Genomic DNA, 15,019 nt, shown 5'->3' on the forward strand with positions numbered 1-15,019 from the left:
AGCAGCTTGACACCATCGCAAGATACCTCTGTGCTGGGGAAAGCATTGGCTGACTGCTGATGGCAGCTAGCATAGCCCTGCACTGCTCTAGGAAAGAGGTTTTTTTTTGGAGAAAGAACATCAGTCAATTGTGCCATGAAACAAAACAACCGTGTGTGACTGAAGTAATTCAGCTCTCCACAAGCTGTAGACAAAATGTCTCTTCCCAGAATGAGCATACTTGACATGTAAATGTTTGTTGTGGGCTGAAACTTGTGACGGGGGAGGCAGTGGCATGATCTTGTGGGTTGGGCACAAGGCTAGCAGTCGGCAACTCTTGAGTTGTAACACAACAGACTTGCCGTGTGACTCATTTAAACCCTGTGCCTCACTTTCCTCATTTGTAAAGATATGCTAATATCATAACCCATCTCACGGAAGGGGTGTGTGTGGATTAATTAGGTCTTGTGTAAGTACTATGTGCTTTGTTTTGCACACAATCATTTTATTTAAAACATTTTCAAGGAAATTCCTAGTTAATGTCTTGGGGGTAACATGAATATCACACAAATATAAATGTACACGAAGCATGGACACGCGTGGTAGTTTGTTTTTATTTACTTGCCACATTTCACACATGTAACACAAGCAAATCCACAGCTTCCAACAACTGCAAAAGGGCTAAATTCATGCTCTCCTGATCCTGCACCACTAGGAGTTTTCCCATGTACCTCACTGGACACTGGATCAGATTTTATGGACTGGGTCATGCCAGCTAAAGGCTACATGCATGACAGGAGGGCATGGGACACTGCGTCAGGCACAAGCAGGCTCTCTCTCATGCCCAGAAGATTTGCCTCACCACAGCGGAACCTAACAGCACAGGAAGCAGGCACAGTCTTCTAGATAGGTGGGGTGTAGTCAGCAGTCCAGGCTAACCGAATTGCACATTCCTCAGGCCCACCTGAATGAATACTGCACCTGGATTTCTGTAGCAGAGGATGCACTCACCGCTCAGTGCAACCACCTGGGTCAGAATTTAGCCTTCTGTAGCTGCTTGGTAACTATACGGCTAAGACAAATTTGGCTGAACCGGGCATATACACAACCAATCAAATACTATAAGTTTCTCTATGGAAAAAAAGGTCTTAGCCACCATTCTCCAGCACCTGCACAAAACATTTGTTACTGTAGAAAACAGTTATGAGGCATTAAGCCAAAATCCAATGTGCTAATCAGCTCCAAAACGACTTTTAATAATACATAAATATATGAATAAAATGAAAAGTAAAGCAGAAAGTGGCTTTTCTCAGTAAGCATTTGTCTAAAACACAGTTGTCTTGCTTTATAGATATGATTCACTTCTACATGGCAAATGATATATTTGAAAACTAATGAACAATTAAAACAGAGTGCTGTGAGGGTTTGGTTTTAAATACAGATATACAAACTGACTTTCTGTAATTTTTTGAAGGAAAATGAAGGAAACATTGAGGGAACAGATAGCCACTAAAAGGTAGTTTTTGTAATATGTCACATAAGCTTATGCTGTCACTTCAGACTACAATGTGACGCCAAAACTCTGAGAAGTCAAAATTCACTCTTTGGTGTTTGTTAGGGAAGGATCTGAGCCACACTCTCTGCATCCAAATCCTTATTGAGATTTCAGGGTCAGGACTTTGGCTTGACCCAGCACAGAGACGGGACACCTGTGAAGACTGGCAGTAGATCAAAATGTGGATCCAAAGCTTGGGGTGTTTGGGCCCTGGGGTATTGCTTTAGGACCCTGTTAAGTATTGGTGGATTGAATAGATGCTATCCACTGATATTTAATTCCATAGTCACTCTGCTATGTTTGAAAGAGACTGATGCATATGCAGTTCAAATTCTAAACAACTCACTCAGTTTCTCACATTCTGAGTGTGCAAATGACCTGTCCCTGTAATCCTGAGTTTTTGGCAAAAAAAATCCAATGGAGAAAGTGTGTTGCTGGTTAGGAAAATATACTTTTTAAACCTCCTTTTTCCAAATTGATCCCTGCACAAAGGAAATTCATTTCTGTGAAGTATAGTACCCAAGTAACCTGACAGTACTTTGCTGTTACACAGCATCATGTGTCCCGTATACTTGACTCTACAGAGAGTCTGCAGTACAAAGGGGGAGGGTATTTTATCATGCAAGAAGGATGCCCTTCAGCCAAGTCTATTAAGGGTGCATGAGAGGAAGGATGTCCTTGTGAGCTGGGTTTGAGGAGAGCTGGTTTCAATTCCCAGCTTTGCCAACAGACTTTCTGTGTGATGCTGGGCAAGTCACTGAGGATGAGATCTACAAGGCTCCTTAGTCCAATATTTAGGCACATTTGGTGGTAGAATTGTTGTGCCATCAGTCTAGGCTTGTCTGACTGCCTATGACATCTTCTTTTGGGGCAGGAGTATATATACCCAAGGAGCAGAGGATGGCACTGGAGTCCTTCAGGATGCACAAAGACTCATCTGTCTTCTGGTTAAACAGATGTGTCATCAAAGGGCAGATCCTCCATGGTGTTTTGAAACTCCCTGGGAAACTCATAGACACATAGACTCAAAGGTCAGAAGGGATCAATATGATCTTCTAGTCTCACCTCCTGCATAATGCAGGCCACAGAATCTCACCCAGCCGCTCCTCTAACCTCTAAATCATGGTTTAAAGACTTTAAGGTACAGAGAATCCACCAGCAAGTGAACCGTGCCCCATGCTACAGAGGAAGGGAAAACCCCCCAAAGCCTTTGCCAATCTGCCCTGGGGGAAAATTCCTTCCCAACCCCAAATATGATGATCAGTTAAACCCTGATCATGTGGGCAAGACTCACCAGCCAGACACCCAAGAAAGAATTCTCTATAACTCAGAACCCACCCCATCTAACATCCCTTCACAGACCATTGGTATATCTACCACCAGTAGTCAAAGATCAGTCAATTGCCAAACTAGTCTGTCCCATCATACCATCCGCTCCATACATTTATCAAGCTCAGTTTTGAAGCCAGCTAAGTTTTTTTGCCCCCACTGTTCCCCTTGGAAGGCTATTCCAGAACTTCACTCCTCTGATGGTTAGAAACTTGCATCCAATTTCAAGTGTAAACTTCCTGATGGCTAGTTTATATCCATGTCCACATTGGCACTGAACTTAAATAATTCCTCTCTGTCCTTGGTGTTTATCCCTCTGATGTATTTATAGAGAGCAATCACATCTCCCCATAACCTTCTTTGGGTTAGGCAAAACAAGCCAAGCTCTTTGAGTCTCCTCTTATAAGGCAGATTTTCCATTCTGTGGATCATCCTAGTAGCCCTTCTCCGCACTTGTTCCAGTTTGAATTCATCTTTCTTAAACAGGGGGGACCAGAACTGCACATAGTATTCCAGATGAGGTCTCACCAGCGCCTTGTATAACAGTACTAACACCTCATTATCTCTACTGGAAATACCTCATCTAATGCATCCAAGGACCGCATTTGCTTTTTTCATGGCCACAAGCATGAAACCATGAGTCCCTTGCATTGCAATGGCAGTAGCTATCACCCTTGAAGATGTATCAGCTGTATCTACCACTGATGGAAGAGCGGTCCTGGCAACAATCTTGCCTTCTTCAATAAAAACCAGGAAACGAGCTCTGTCCTGCTATGGAAGTTTGTCAGCACAGTCCACAAATTCTGAATAATTCAGGAAATTTAATTAGACATTCATGCTTGGCAGTTGGCTATTCTGAACTGAAGGCTAGAAAAAGAAAAGACCCTCCTTCCCAATAAGTTGAGACGCTTGCCCTCCTTATCAGTCAGAGTAGATCGTGGGTATTGCTGACTAGATTTCTCCTTGGACCACTAAAGAGTTTGGGACAGGATGAGAGAACAGAAAATCCACCCCTTTACCCCTTTGATGGTAATGTTTCCCTGCCTTCTTAGGAGTAGGGGCAGAAGTAATTGGGGTATGCCAGACCACTCAAGCTGGCTTCAGTATGGCTTTGTTTAATGGGGAGCGCTATTTGACTGGAACCAGAGGATTGGAGGATGTCCAGGGGCTTATGCTGAGGATCCTGAACTTCCTCAAGAGGAATCTGCAGCTCCCCTGCAATTCCACAAAGAAGTTCTTGGAACTACGTATAGTCATCAGGAGGATGGAGACATCGGAGTCATTGCTTCATCTGAGGATGAAGATGACATTCTCGTTGGTTCCAGTGGAACTACTGGATCCGGCATGTGCCCCTCCTCAACTGGATTCGGAAGCAGCTCTGGTTGCCCTCTCGAACAGGTGGGATGAGACGGCTCCCTAGCACACTGGACCAAGTCTGCGGAATGGTATGGGTCACATAGCCCCCCAGTAAGGCCAATAAAATGGACTGAATGGGAGTGGCAGGGGTCCCCATGGTATGGGGTACCAAAAGCTCTGAAGCAGATGAGGAGGTGGAGGCTGATTCCAAGCTGGTCCAGGCCTCCTGTCTGGAAAGGCATGTGTTGCCGGAGGAAACAACAGTTCATTGGGTAGTTCAGAATCTTCCAAGGAAAGGAAAGCCAATTCTGGATCCAATGGCAGTACTGACAGTGCCACTAGAGGGAAGTCATGACCTGAAGATGGAATGGGAGACCGACTTCTCCCAAAAGTCAGCTCTCCCAGTTGAATCAAGACCTCTTTTGAGGCGGGACCCAATGGAGCAGGAGACACCAGACCGGGGAGAGTGAGGATGTCCTCAGAAAGAGCGTAGATGTCAGGTCTTCCTGTAGTGTGAGGGATTTTGTCCACTTGAACTGATGGAGCCATGCAAAACAGAGTTGGTACTGCAGCCGAGGTTCTCAGTGATAGATCTTCATTGGTGCTGATGGATTCAGGGATTTGTGCTTTGGTGGCACTGTTTCTGCCCAATTGTGATCCACTGCCAATGGAGCCCTAGGCTCATGGGCTTTGTTGTGCTCCAGAAACTCAGATGTACTAAATTCTCTTGGGTTGAGTTAAGAGACTTGCTCAGTTTAGGCAGGGCTGAATCTGACATCTTCGAGGTGGATTTGGAGCAGGGTTTACTCTCAAGCTTATGAGAACCTTCCCTGCTCTCCCAACTAAACTCTGCCAAAAAATCTGTGGGTAAACTTCCTCTCTTCTGAGTCAGATTTCATGACAGGAAGGGGACTCCTTGCTAAGTCAGGCCAATGTTCAGGGCAGGTCCCCAGGCCTGGATCCAATTGTGGACTCATTTCCTTTTCCATTAAATGCTTCCCAAGGCGAAGTTCCCGTCCATCCCAGGTACAACTGGGGAATGAATGGCAGATACTGCACCTTGCTGTGATGTAGGCTTCCCCAAGACAATATAAGCAGTGTTGGTTGGTGTCACTGACCAAGGAAGAGCATGGGCAGGAAGCACAAATTTTTATGTCCGGTGTTCTGGGCATAGTCTGGTACCCAAAATGGGGTACTGGAGCTCCCCAGGACAGGGAGGCTAACTAACTATAAAACACATTAACTTTAAACTCTAAAAACTTCTAAAATTATTTACAGATATATGTTCACAGATAAAGAAATAGAGCTGAAGCTTTGGACACTGGAGATTCTGAGCTGGACTATGTGGTGATGAAAAGTAACTGGGAGGTAGTCAGTCCACCTCGGTCAGAGATCTGAGGTAAGTTAGGGCACATGTGCAGACCAACAAATTCCAGGCACGTAGAATGCATGTGTACCTACAGAGGAATACACATAGGGACCAGCACTCAAAGATGAACACACATTATTGATCAAGCCCTTGCTGAGAATGCTTTAAAGGGAACTGACAATGAAATCTGTTCCATGCCCTTCATGGTACGTATCGATGCAAGTAATGAAGCTTGCAAAGAATTGGTGTTACTAGTACGGTATTTAAAAGGGAGGAAAAATGGCAGTGGAGAGGTTTCTAGATTTAATAAATGAGTGTAATATAGGGACTGATGTATCCATATTTGAGAGGATAAATGAATGCTTTCAGGAACATTTAATTCCATTGGAGACTGTAATAGAATTCTCCAGTGTAATGAAGAGCTCTGTTCTCACAGAAAGCAACTCAATCTCTAAAAGTAAAGCAACCCAATGTCTATAATGTTGCGTGTCCATACCATCTGATTCACATTGTCACTTACAAAGCTGGAAAGAGAGCAGTAGATGTTGAAGATACAGTAACTAAAGTATATGGAAACGTCTCAAGCAGCTCTAAAAGAAATACTGAAGGAATTAGATGATTTTTGCAGTGTAGAAAGCAGAAAAATTTTGAAGCATGTGCCAAGTTGATGGCTAAGTCTGCAGCACTGTTTAAGCGGACTACTTTAACAATATTCTGCTTTGAAGGCATATTTCCCCCCCTAAGGTAATAAAGATGCTGGTGTAAAATCTCAAATTAATCTTTGAAAGTCTACAAACTGAACTGTACTACCTGTTTTTGCATAGTATTTGCCTGTGTTTGACAGCTGGTATGAGATGCTGCAAAGTGAAGCCCTCTTACCCACTGCTTGCACGACAGCATGATGCAGCTGCTCCAAAAGCTCTTTGGAAGAGACATAAAGCCATCCTGCCTCAAAGAAACAAAAGACCTTCCAAGGTAAATCCAGAAAACCAAACAGAGCGTAACAAATTGTTTGGATTTAGTGCCTCACAATTCCTGAAGTCTGAAAAAAAGCAATGCTGTGCTCATTGTGACACTATCAGCAAAGGATTTTACTCTGATGTGAAGTGTTAGATTTCAGGAAGGAAAGTGGACATGAGTTTCCAATTCTAGTGAAGCTACTGAAGACCTTTCCAGTAATTCCCACAGAAGAAATGGACAGCCTCGATAACGAATGTGTTAACTCCCAGTTAACAAGGACATTTGAATTGGAAACAGAATCAATGCTAGTGATGTTTTTTTGAAACAAGATGAGTGAACTAAAATGTCCAGTATCAGGGACACCACAGTTTCCACAGCTATGAAAGCTATCTTCGTTTTGCCATAAAGCAATGCTAGGTGTGAAAGGATTTTCAGCACATGTGCAAAAATTTGCACCCATCAGAGCAGTGAAATCAAAACCAGCACGCTAAGGGGTATCCTTGCCACCAAAATGAATTTGTTTCGCAGACAGTTTTGTTACCAGCTTTATCCAAGCAAGGAAAGGCAGAAGAAAGCAGAGTGCTACGTTCACAGTAATTCAGCACGATCATTAATAAAGTAAATGCATGTGTCTATGTTATTATTTAGCAAAGTAACATAAGGGAACTTACATTGCGTGTCTATTCAGACATGCTTTATTAGCAAATTAAATACCACCACAACTCTCTCTGAAATGAATTTGAAAATGTTGGTCAGTACAGAGGAGGGAGACATAAACAAGAGGGGGGAACTGAACCAGGGTCTCTCATGGTCTGCGTGACTACCAGTGGGCTACAGTTATTGGTGGTGGGAGGGGGCTCTTCCTCTGTTTTTCTTGAGAAAGGGCTGACCTGGTTTAGGCACTGAACTCCAGGAGAGGTTGTGAATCCCAAGTGGAGGAAGATGCTTCCCTCAGGCCTGGATTTAGGCACCTACCTCCTTGCTGAAGGGCAGGGTGTAGGACATACCCCTCTCCTTAGCATTTCCTACTGGCTAGCTAAGGCAGCTCCCTGCTCAACCTGCCAGCTTTTGTGAATCCCGTCTTTAGGGAACTAACTCTCCCATGCATTATATGGGGAGCCTGGATACCTAACTCAGGGCTGTGAATTCCACTTGGGTGGATGGGTGCCTACAAGTTAGGCTTTGCAATGCTGAGCCTAGTCCCCTTTGTGAATCTCAAGATGAACCTCTTAGTACCTCACTTCCTAGCTGTAAAATGGAGCCAACAACACATCCTTCATCTATATAGACTGTAAGATCTTCAGGACAGGGAGAGTCTACTACTACAAACGTACACAGCACTTACCGCAATAAGGGTCTGATCTCAGGATGTTAGGTAGTATTATAATACTACTTCTGAATAAGAGGGATATGAATTCATCTCTCTCCTATAGCAGTATAAACGCTTTAGAGCTACTTGGAGTAAAAAGTACTAAAAACTTAGTTGTGGGTGTGAAATTAAGCAGAAGTGGCCCTTAATATATATAAAGAGCAAATCTGTTGAGTAAGATGATGCTATTTTTGTATAGTCACTTTTCAGAACAGAATTGCTTGTTAATATCGCTCAGGTTCTAAAGTTGTTTGGTATTTTTTGGTAAAGAAAATGAATCATTATATATAACATGGCTGTATATCTCTGAAAATAGTTGAACTTCGCAGCAAGCTGCTATCCAGCACCTAATGGGTGACACATGAAAGGCTCTTCTTGATGCTCCATCCGGAGAGCTTGATTTCTGAGACAGGAAGGCCTGTTTGTGATGTTAAACCAAGACATACTGGTATCTAACCAGTCTCATAAATGAACACAGCAAGTTGTTATACCACTGACAATGCAGAATAAAGATATACTGTTTTCAACAAAACTTATTTTTGAAAAATATGTTCAGTCTTTCAAAGGCTGCATGAGTGAGTGTTTAAAATGTGTTCTTGGTGTTGGAAATCACATACATTTGCATTTTTTAAAACAAAGATGAACTAACTGTTCTAGGCTTTGCTAATTATAAACCAGAAGAAAAATTTAATTGCCATTCAGGACACTCTTCCTCAGCAACCGGAGTCTTGACATTACCACATCCCAGTCTGCATAAGCACCTTCCAGGTGACGGGATCCTTCTGCTCCTGATTCGTAGCTCCGGCGACCATGAAGTAAACGCCAGTTGTCAAATGTTACTATGTCTCCTGTGATGAGATTAAACAACGGATTTCACAATTCTGTCTTGTTTTCCATCATTTCAAATATAGAACACATTGAAGTGATTTACATGCATTTGTCTGAGCGACTCTTAAAAGCCATTGCTCAAAAAACCCATTCCCCACAATTAAGAAACGTCAACATTCCTAGAAAACTCAACATTTCATCACTTCCATCTGTCTGTCTAAATGCCCTGTTCCTGGGGTAACTGAGCATCTCATAATCATTAATACACTGATGCTCACAACACCCCCTAAGGTAGAGAAGTGTTGTCATCACCATTTAACAGATGGGGAACTGAGACAGAGAGAGTGAGGCTATTTCTAGGCCCACCCTACACTTACCTAGAAATTCAGCGGCAGTCGGCAGGAATTACGCAAGCTACGCAGAGTAGCTAGCCCCATTGACTTCATAACTCCTCTTCTACGCAGTGTCTTCACTGCATTGCGCTGACAGGAAATTTGCCGCCGTCAGTGAAGACATACCCTAATACTACTACTTATGTCAGTGTCAGTTATGTTGCTCAGGGGTGTGAAAAAAACCACCCCCGGAGTGACATAAGTTACACTGACATACGCGCCAGTGTGGACAGCGCTACGTGATGGAATTTCTGTGTTTCCAGATTTTTTTTTTTTTTACATTAGGAAATGGCATCCAAACCCACTACATTAAAAGAACATTATTAAGCATAGGTGATGCGTGGGGGAGGCACGCAGAGTCACATGCCCCCCCGCAGGTTTCTGCCAGGGTGGAAGTTGGGCTGAGTGTGGCTGAAGGGACATGCCGGGGAAAGACACCAGCAGCTAACATTCCCGCTGAGCCCCACTATGTATCGCCCAGAGCAAGGAAGCGAAACCAGGCTGGCAGCACAGATTCTCTGTCAGATGGGACAGAGCAGGGGAAACCTGCTGAGTCCCATCCCTCCATCGTCAGCAGCCGCAGTTACCTACTTGAGTATGTGTCTGGGATAGCCTGCCTGGGGTGTGCAAAAGGGAGCTCAGGGAGTCAGGGCACTGGGGCTGGTGAAGGCAGCAGGGCCCGGGTGTGAAGGGAGGCTGGGGGAAACAGTGGGGGCTGGGAAGCAATGAGGGGGGATTGGGTGGGGAGACAGTGGGGGGACAGTGGTGATGGGAAGTACCGGAAGAGGGAATGGATGCCAGAATGATAATAGGAGTCTGGGGGAGTCAGCGTTGGCTGCGACAATAGTGGGGATGGATGGAGGAGGCAGCAGTGCCTGGGGTGATGGGTGAAGGTGGGCTGGTGACGGACTGAGCCAAGGAGCAATCATGGCTCCACATATTATGATGTGGACAAAAGGTTAGTGGGTGAACTCACTTTCACATTCACAAAGTGATGAGCATGGGGGATAGCAAGTTAAATCCAGCCCCAACCCAAAGGCAAAGGTATGGGTCTGCAGTGCACCCCCCAGCAGCTATTACTGCAGCCTGTGGGCTGCACGAGAATATGCTCCAGCAACTCCACCCTGCCTGTGTGGGGCAACAAGGCCACTGGAGACACATAATAATGGATCCCCTGGTTCATCTACATTGCTGCCCTCTGTAGCACACAGGACAGCAGATGCCTCCACTGCAGAACCATGCTGCGGAACATGAGTGGTATGGGCACGTCTTTGCACAAGCACTGTGCACCAGGGTAATTTTCAGCCAATGTGCTCAAAATGTCCTGCATTTTTGGTGTATAATATAACTAACTGCATTAAGGTTGCAAAGTCAAGTCCTCAAGAGATAGGAAATGCCAGAATTTAGCTAATCCAGGCAGATTTACTTCAGCTCCCTCATGTGTATGGATTATGATACAGGTTACGTCTATGATATCGGCTATGTCTACTTGGAGCTGGGGGGGTGATTTTCAGCTCGCGTAGACATACTTGCACTAGCTCTCATTGAGCTAATATGCTAAAATAGGATAGTGGCAGTAGCACAGACCGAAGCGAGCAGCGGGAACAGATTAGTTTCCCTGAGTACAAACCTGACTGGAACCTGCTGGGTACATCCTTAAGGTGGCTAGTTTGCGTCACCGCTTGCTACTGCCCATTCTATTGCAGCTACACTACTATTTTTAGTGTGCTAGCTTGATGAGTGCTAATGCAAGTATGTGGGAATCACTCTCTCAGCTCCAAGAGTAGACATAACCACAGTCCTCAATTACATGATCAGTTCACATACAATTTTTTTCCCACAAGACCCCAGCCTCATACAGTGGACAGAAGGAATGTGTTCACTTAACGGGCAGCTATTCAATGGATTGTATCATCCTCATCATTCAGTGTGGACCCCAAGAATTATTTACTGCATACTATTCAAACCCTGTTCAGACTACAGTTATTAATTTCCTCCTAGTCTTTTCTACAATGCTCTCTCCAGAGTGTCTGAATGCTTCATATATGTTAGTGAATTTATCTTCACAACACCCCTGACAGGCAGTGTAGTGCTATTATCCCCATTTTACAGATGGGGAAACCGAGGCACAGAGAAATTAAGGCTGAAACTGTCTAAAGTGCCTGCTAATTTTGGATGCTCAACCTAATAAATCTAGGACCTAATTTTCCAGTGTACTTAGCATTTTTATAGCACTGTATGTGTTCAAAACACAGCTCCAATTGATTTCAGTGGCAGTCATGAGTGCTTTGGTTTTCCACAAATCTGGCCCTAAGAGTTTCATATTGGGCACTCACAGAGGATCGAGATTCCCTTTTGGTACCAGCATTGTCCTAACATGTTCAAATATTTAGGATTTTGTTCTCAAGCAAAATCATGAAAAAAATATTGTTATTGTATGCAGAAGCAATTTATTCACTGACCTGGTTTCATCTTGTAGGTATACTTATGTTCTGGGCTGTTCAGCAGATCAACAAACTCCTTCAGAGCTGCATAAAATGGCTGCACTTTTTCAGCAGGTATGTCAAATACAGTGTCTCTTGTTGCATTATTATAATTGATCCGAACCACCTGGCCTTTGTGATCTACACTGAGAGAGCAAGAGAGAGTATCCTGTAACTCAAACCTTTTTGCATGTTTTTGTTTTGGTAAGGACAGGTTCACTTTTATTTTTCAATTGCTGGCTGTTATAATACAGTTCAAGAATGAAGTGCAGTGCTCTGACAAAGGATTGGACATTATCACGTATCAGGCTGCTGCTTTCAAGTTTATCATTGGGTCAGGATTTAGTAGTTAAAACTAATGAGGAAGAGTAACAATCAAAGGAACTTGTGATCCTAAATATTTTGGCACTTTTGAAAATCCTATCCTTACTCTGTTCATATTAAATGTTTCAATTAATAGATTTTATGGCCAGAAGGGACCATTAAGACATCAAGCCTGACCTCCCTGTCTTATAACAAGATTAAAAGAAGATGATAATACAGCAAGACAGCTTCTTATGTAACATAAGAGTTTTTTCTAACTAAGAGTTTCAAATGATGGTGGCTCCCCAGCATTGGTGCACATTTTACACAGAATTTAGCTGGAAGACAAACAGCTCCTAACTTCTATTTAGAGTTGTGAGGGATATCAAGAGACTGTTATTATGGTTGCTTTGAGTCTTGGATGGTGGAAAGAATGAGTAGGGAAAGCTAAGACATAATGATACATTCAATAATAAAAATAATAAAGAATAACTGATACATTATACTATAACATAATACAATTGATAAGACATAATAATTAAAGACAAAGTTGAAACACCGTTTTTCCACAAGGTGGCAGGCATAGACCCTCTGACATCTTTCTGCAAGAGAAACAATGAGAGAAGCAAAAAAAAAAAAAAAAGCAAACAAATTGTTGCCGTGCAACCCTGTAATTCCTGGTGAACCAGCAATATGGTATGAGCTACTACTGGGATTTTGTTAGATATAATCACACCCTTGACTATTACTCACTCTATAATCCTCTGTTTAGACTGCACAGCGAAATCACAGTAATCGACCCCAACATCCGTGAAGTCTACAAGGGTGGAGGAGAGGATCTGAAAGGCTTGAGGATTTTGCTCCTTCAGCTTATTGGATACATGAAATCCATCTACAACTTCACTTTCACCTCCAGTAGCTGTTTGTTTTATACAATGAAGAAACTGAATCTGTAATAAATTAACACCTCATTACAGCAAGAAACAGCCTTTATATTTAATAATTATCATCAATTCACTCATTTGCCCTGTCATTAAAAAAATCCTAAAAGACGAAAGGACCTGTATCCCTATCGTATTATCCCAGTTTCACACCAGTCTGATTCTACTGTCACAATGGGGTAAAACTAAAGTAACAAGGTGGTGAATTAGGCTCAAAGCATTCACTGTTCTGAGACACACCCACACACCCACAAATCCTGTGTTTATTTCCTTTGGGAAAAGTTATAAAGATCTGGTTCCACAATTTTCTTCTGGCTTGAGGCAGGCTGGTATAACTGGTTGTTGATGCCATATAATTAAAATACACTGTGGTCATTACAGACTATCTAAATATAGGGGATTATTTTCCATGTGCAGAAATGACAATTTGTTATGAAAGATGGGCTCATCAAGGATGTTAGTATGTGTCACTGGCTCATTAAGGATAGAAGGTCCAAGATATGTATAGCAATAATGGACCCTCAGAAAAGATACACTTCTGTTGATGGTGTGTTCAAAGTTCTCAATAAGCTGGACAAGATGGAGCTGAAGGGCCAATATAAATCCAGGATAGCTCTAGTGGGACAAGTATTGCTCCCACTGACGTTAATGGCAAACTCCCAGTGATAGCAAGGAGAGCAGCACCAGGTCCACTTACGGCAGTTTATACCAGTGTAACTAAACAGAGAATTGGGCCACCATTTACATGAATGCAACTCCCACTAAAGTCATTGAGGACTACACCCATGTAACAGAGCTGAGTTGGATCTAAAGAAAATGGGAAAAGACGGAGAAGAGAGGGGAGGGAATGGGTTCAGGTATTGTTAGTTACCTCTGTAGTATGGGGTGATGTAGTATAGGAGTGATGATAGGGAGAAACAGGGGTAACTATTGAGGAAGAAGAGGAATCAATCAACCTAACAGCGAAGAACAAAATGAAGACTAGATTCTAACTGCAACCTGCCCTGGGTAAGGGACGGTGTATGGCTGCACTGGCCCACATTTGGTTCAGGGACTCACAATTCCTTCCCCATGCTGGGGAGGGAGCATGTCACTTTATCTTTTTTTTCACAGAAGAATTTGCTCCCACTCCATATCCCAAACCAGCTATTCTGGACAGAATGTAGAGGTGGGAAGGAGCCAGGACTCCCATTTGCTTACAGTGGGGAGAACCAGGTAAGCAGTTTCTTCTCTCACCACCATGGCCAGATTTGCAATCTGTGCATCAGCAAACAGGGTTGTTCATGACCAGGGAAGGGCTCTGACTGTCTAGCCCATCGTGATAATGGCCCTGTGACAAAACTCCAAGGGATGCAAAATGAGACTTTAGCTTTCCAGTCTAGAGAGATGGAAACTCCAACCAGAACCAGTGCTCATCTTTAACAGGACATCATATGAATGAGGAAAATTCCTCAGATATTTGTATAGGTGGCCTCTAAAACTAATCATCATCCATTCAGGGCCACACTTTCTGATAGTCTTTATTAGATATGTCTTGTTAAAGTCCCCAAATACTGTATAATAATTAGGAAATTAGCACAATCATGCATTGTGAGCCTAGATGGTAAATATGTTTCTAATGTGCTTAAAAACAATTTTTATTTTAAACAAGGGTTTTTGAATTGAACAGGTTGTGCTTTTTTGTATGTTTTATGGCAGTGCGTGATTTTGTGGTTTTGGCACAGATAAGTCAGTGAGCTAAGGCACATCTGTTTCCTATTAATGAACTGTCACTCTGTTCCTACTCCACATTAACCAACAGCATCTAAATGAATTTTCAGCAGGTAGCACATTGATGTGAAAGTTCTGGCACCTATTCAGAAATAGATCATGCTGGCCTGTTCATTTCATTAACAAAATGATTGCTTCAAGCCTTAGGAGGGCGGGGAGAACTGCAAGTATGAAATTTGGAGGTACAAATGTTTGCCTCAGTGTCTTTGTTAGTTTTATATTCTTTGGGCTACTTTCTTTCAGGTCTGTGGTGAATTATGAGAATCGTGTTGTGATATCATGGTGACTGAGAGTTCCACAGGTTAACTAGGTAAAAATGCATTTCCTGTTATTAGTTTAAAGTTGTTGCTATCCAGTTTCATGGGATGTCTCCTTGTTTTTGTAT

At 43.0% G+C, this 15,019-nt stretch overlaps 1 protein-coding gene across 2 annotated transcripts in view; it reads right to left on the reverse strand.

The window, feature by feature from the left end:
* Positions 1–581: 581 nt before the first annotated feature.
* Positions 582–15,019, reverse strand: part of BBOX1 (gamma-butyrobetaine hydroxylase 1) — a 62,985-nt gene continuing 48,547 nt past the window's right edge. For both annotated transcript variants that reach the window (XM_067532068.1, XM_067532067.1), the window contains exons 6-8: positions 12,677–12,873; positions 11,600–11,766; positions 582–8,765 (exon numbers count right to left, since the gene is read on the reverse strand). In XM_067532068.1, the coding sequence (XP_067388169.1) occupies positions 8,605–8,765; positions 11,600–11,766; positions 12,677–12,873 (525 nt within the window). In that variant the 3' untranslated portion in view covers positions 582–8,604. The remainder of the gene's footprint in view (positions 8,766–11,599; positions 11,767–12,676; positions 12,874–15,019) is intronic.

This window comes from Emydura macquarii, unplaced genomic scaffold, assembly GCF_026122565.2.
Source record: "Emydura macquarii macquarii isolate MOO-44397 ecotype Brisbane River unplaced genomic scaffold, CSIRO-AGI_Emac_v2 contig_3240, whole genome shotgun sequence".
NCBI classification, from domain to species: Eukaryota; Metazoa; Chordata; order Testudines; family Chelidae; genus Emydura; species Emydura macquarii.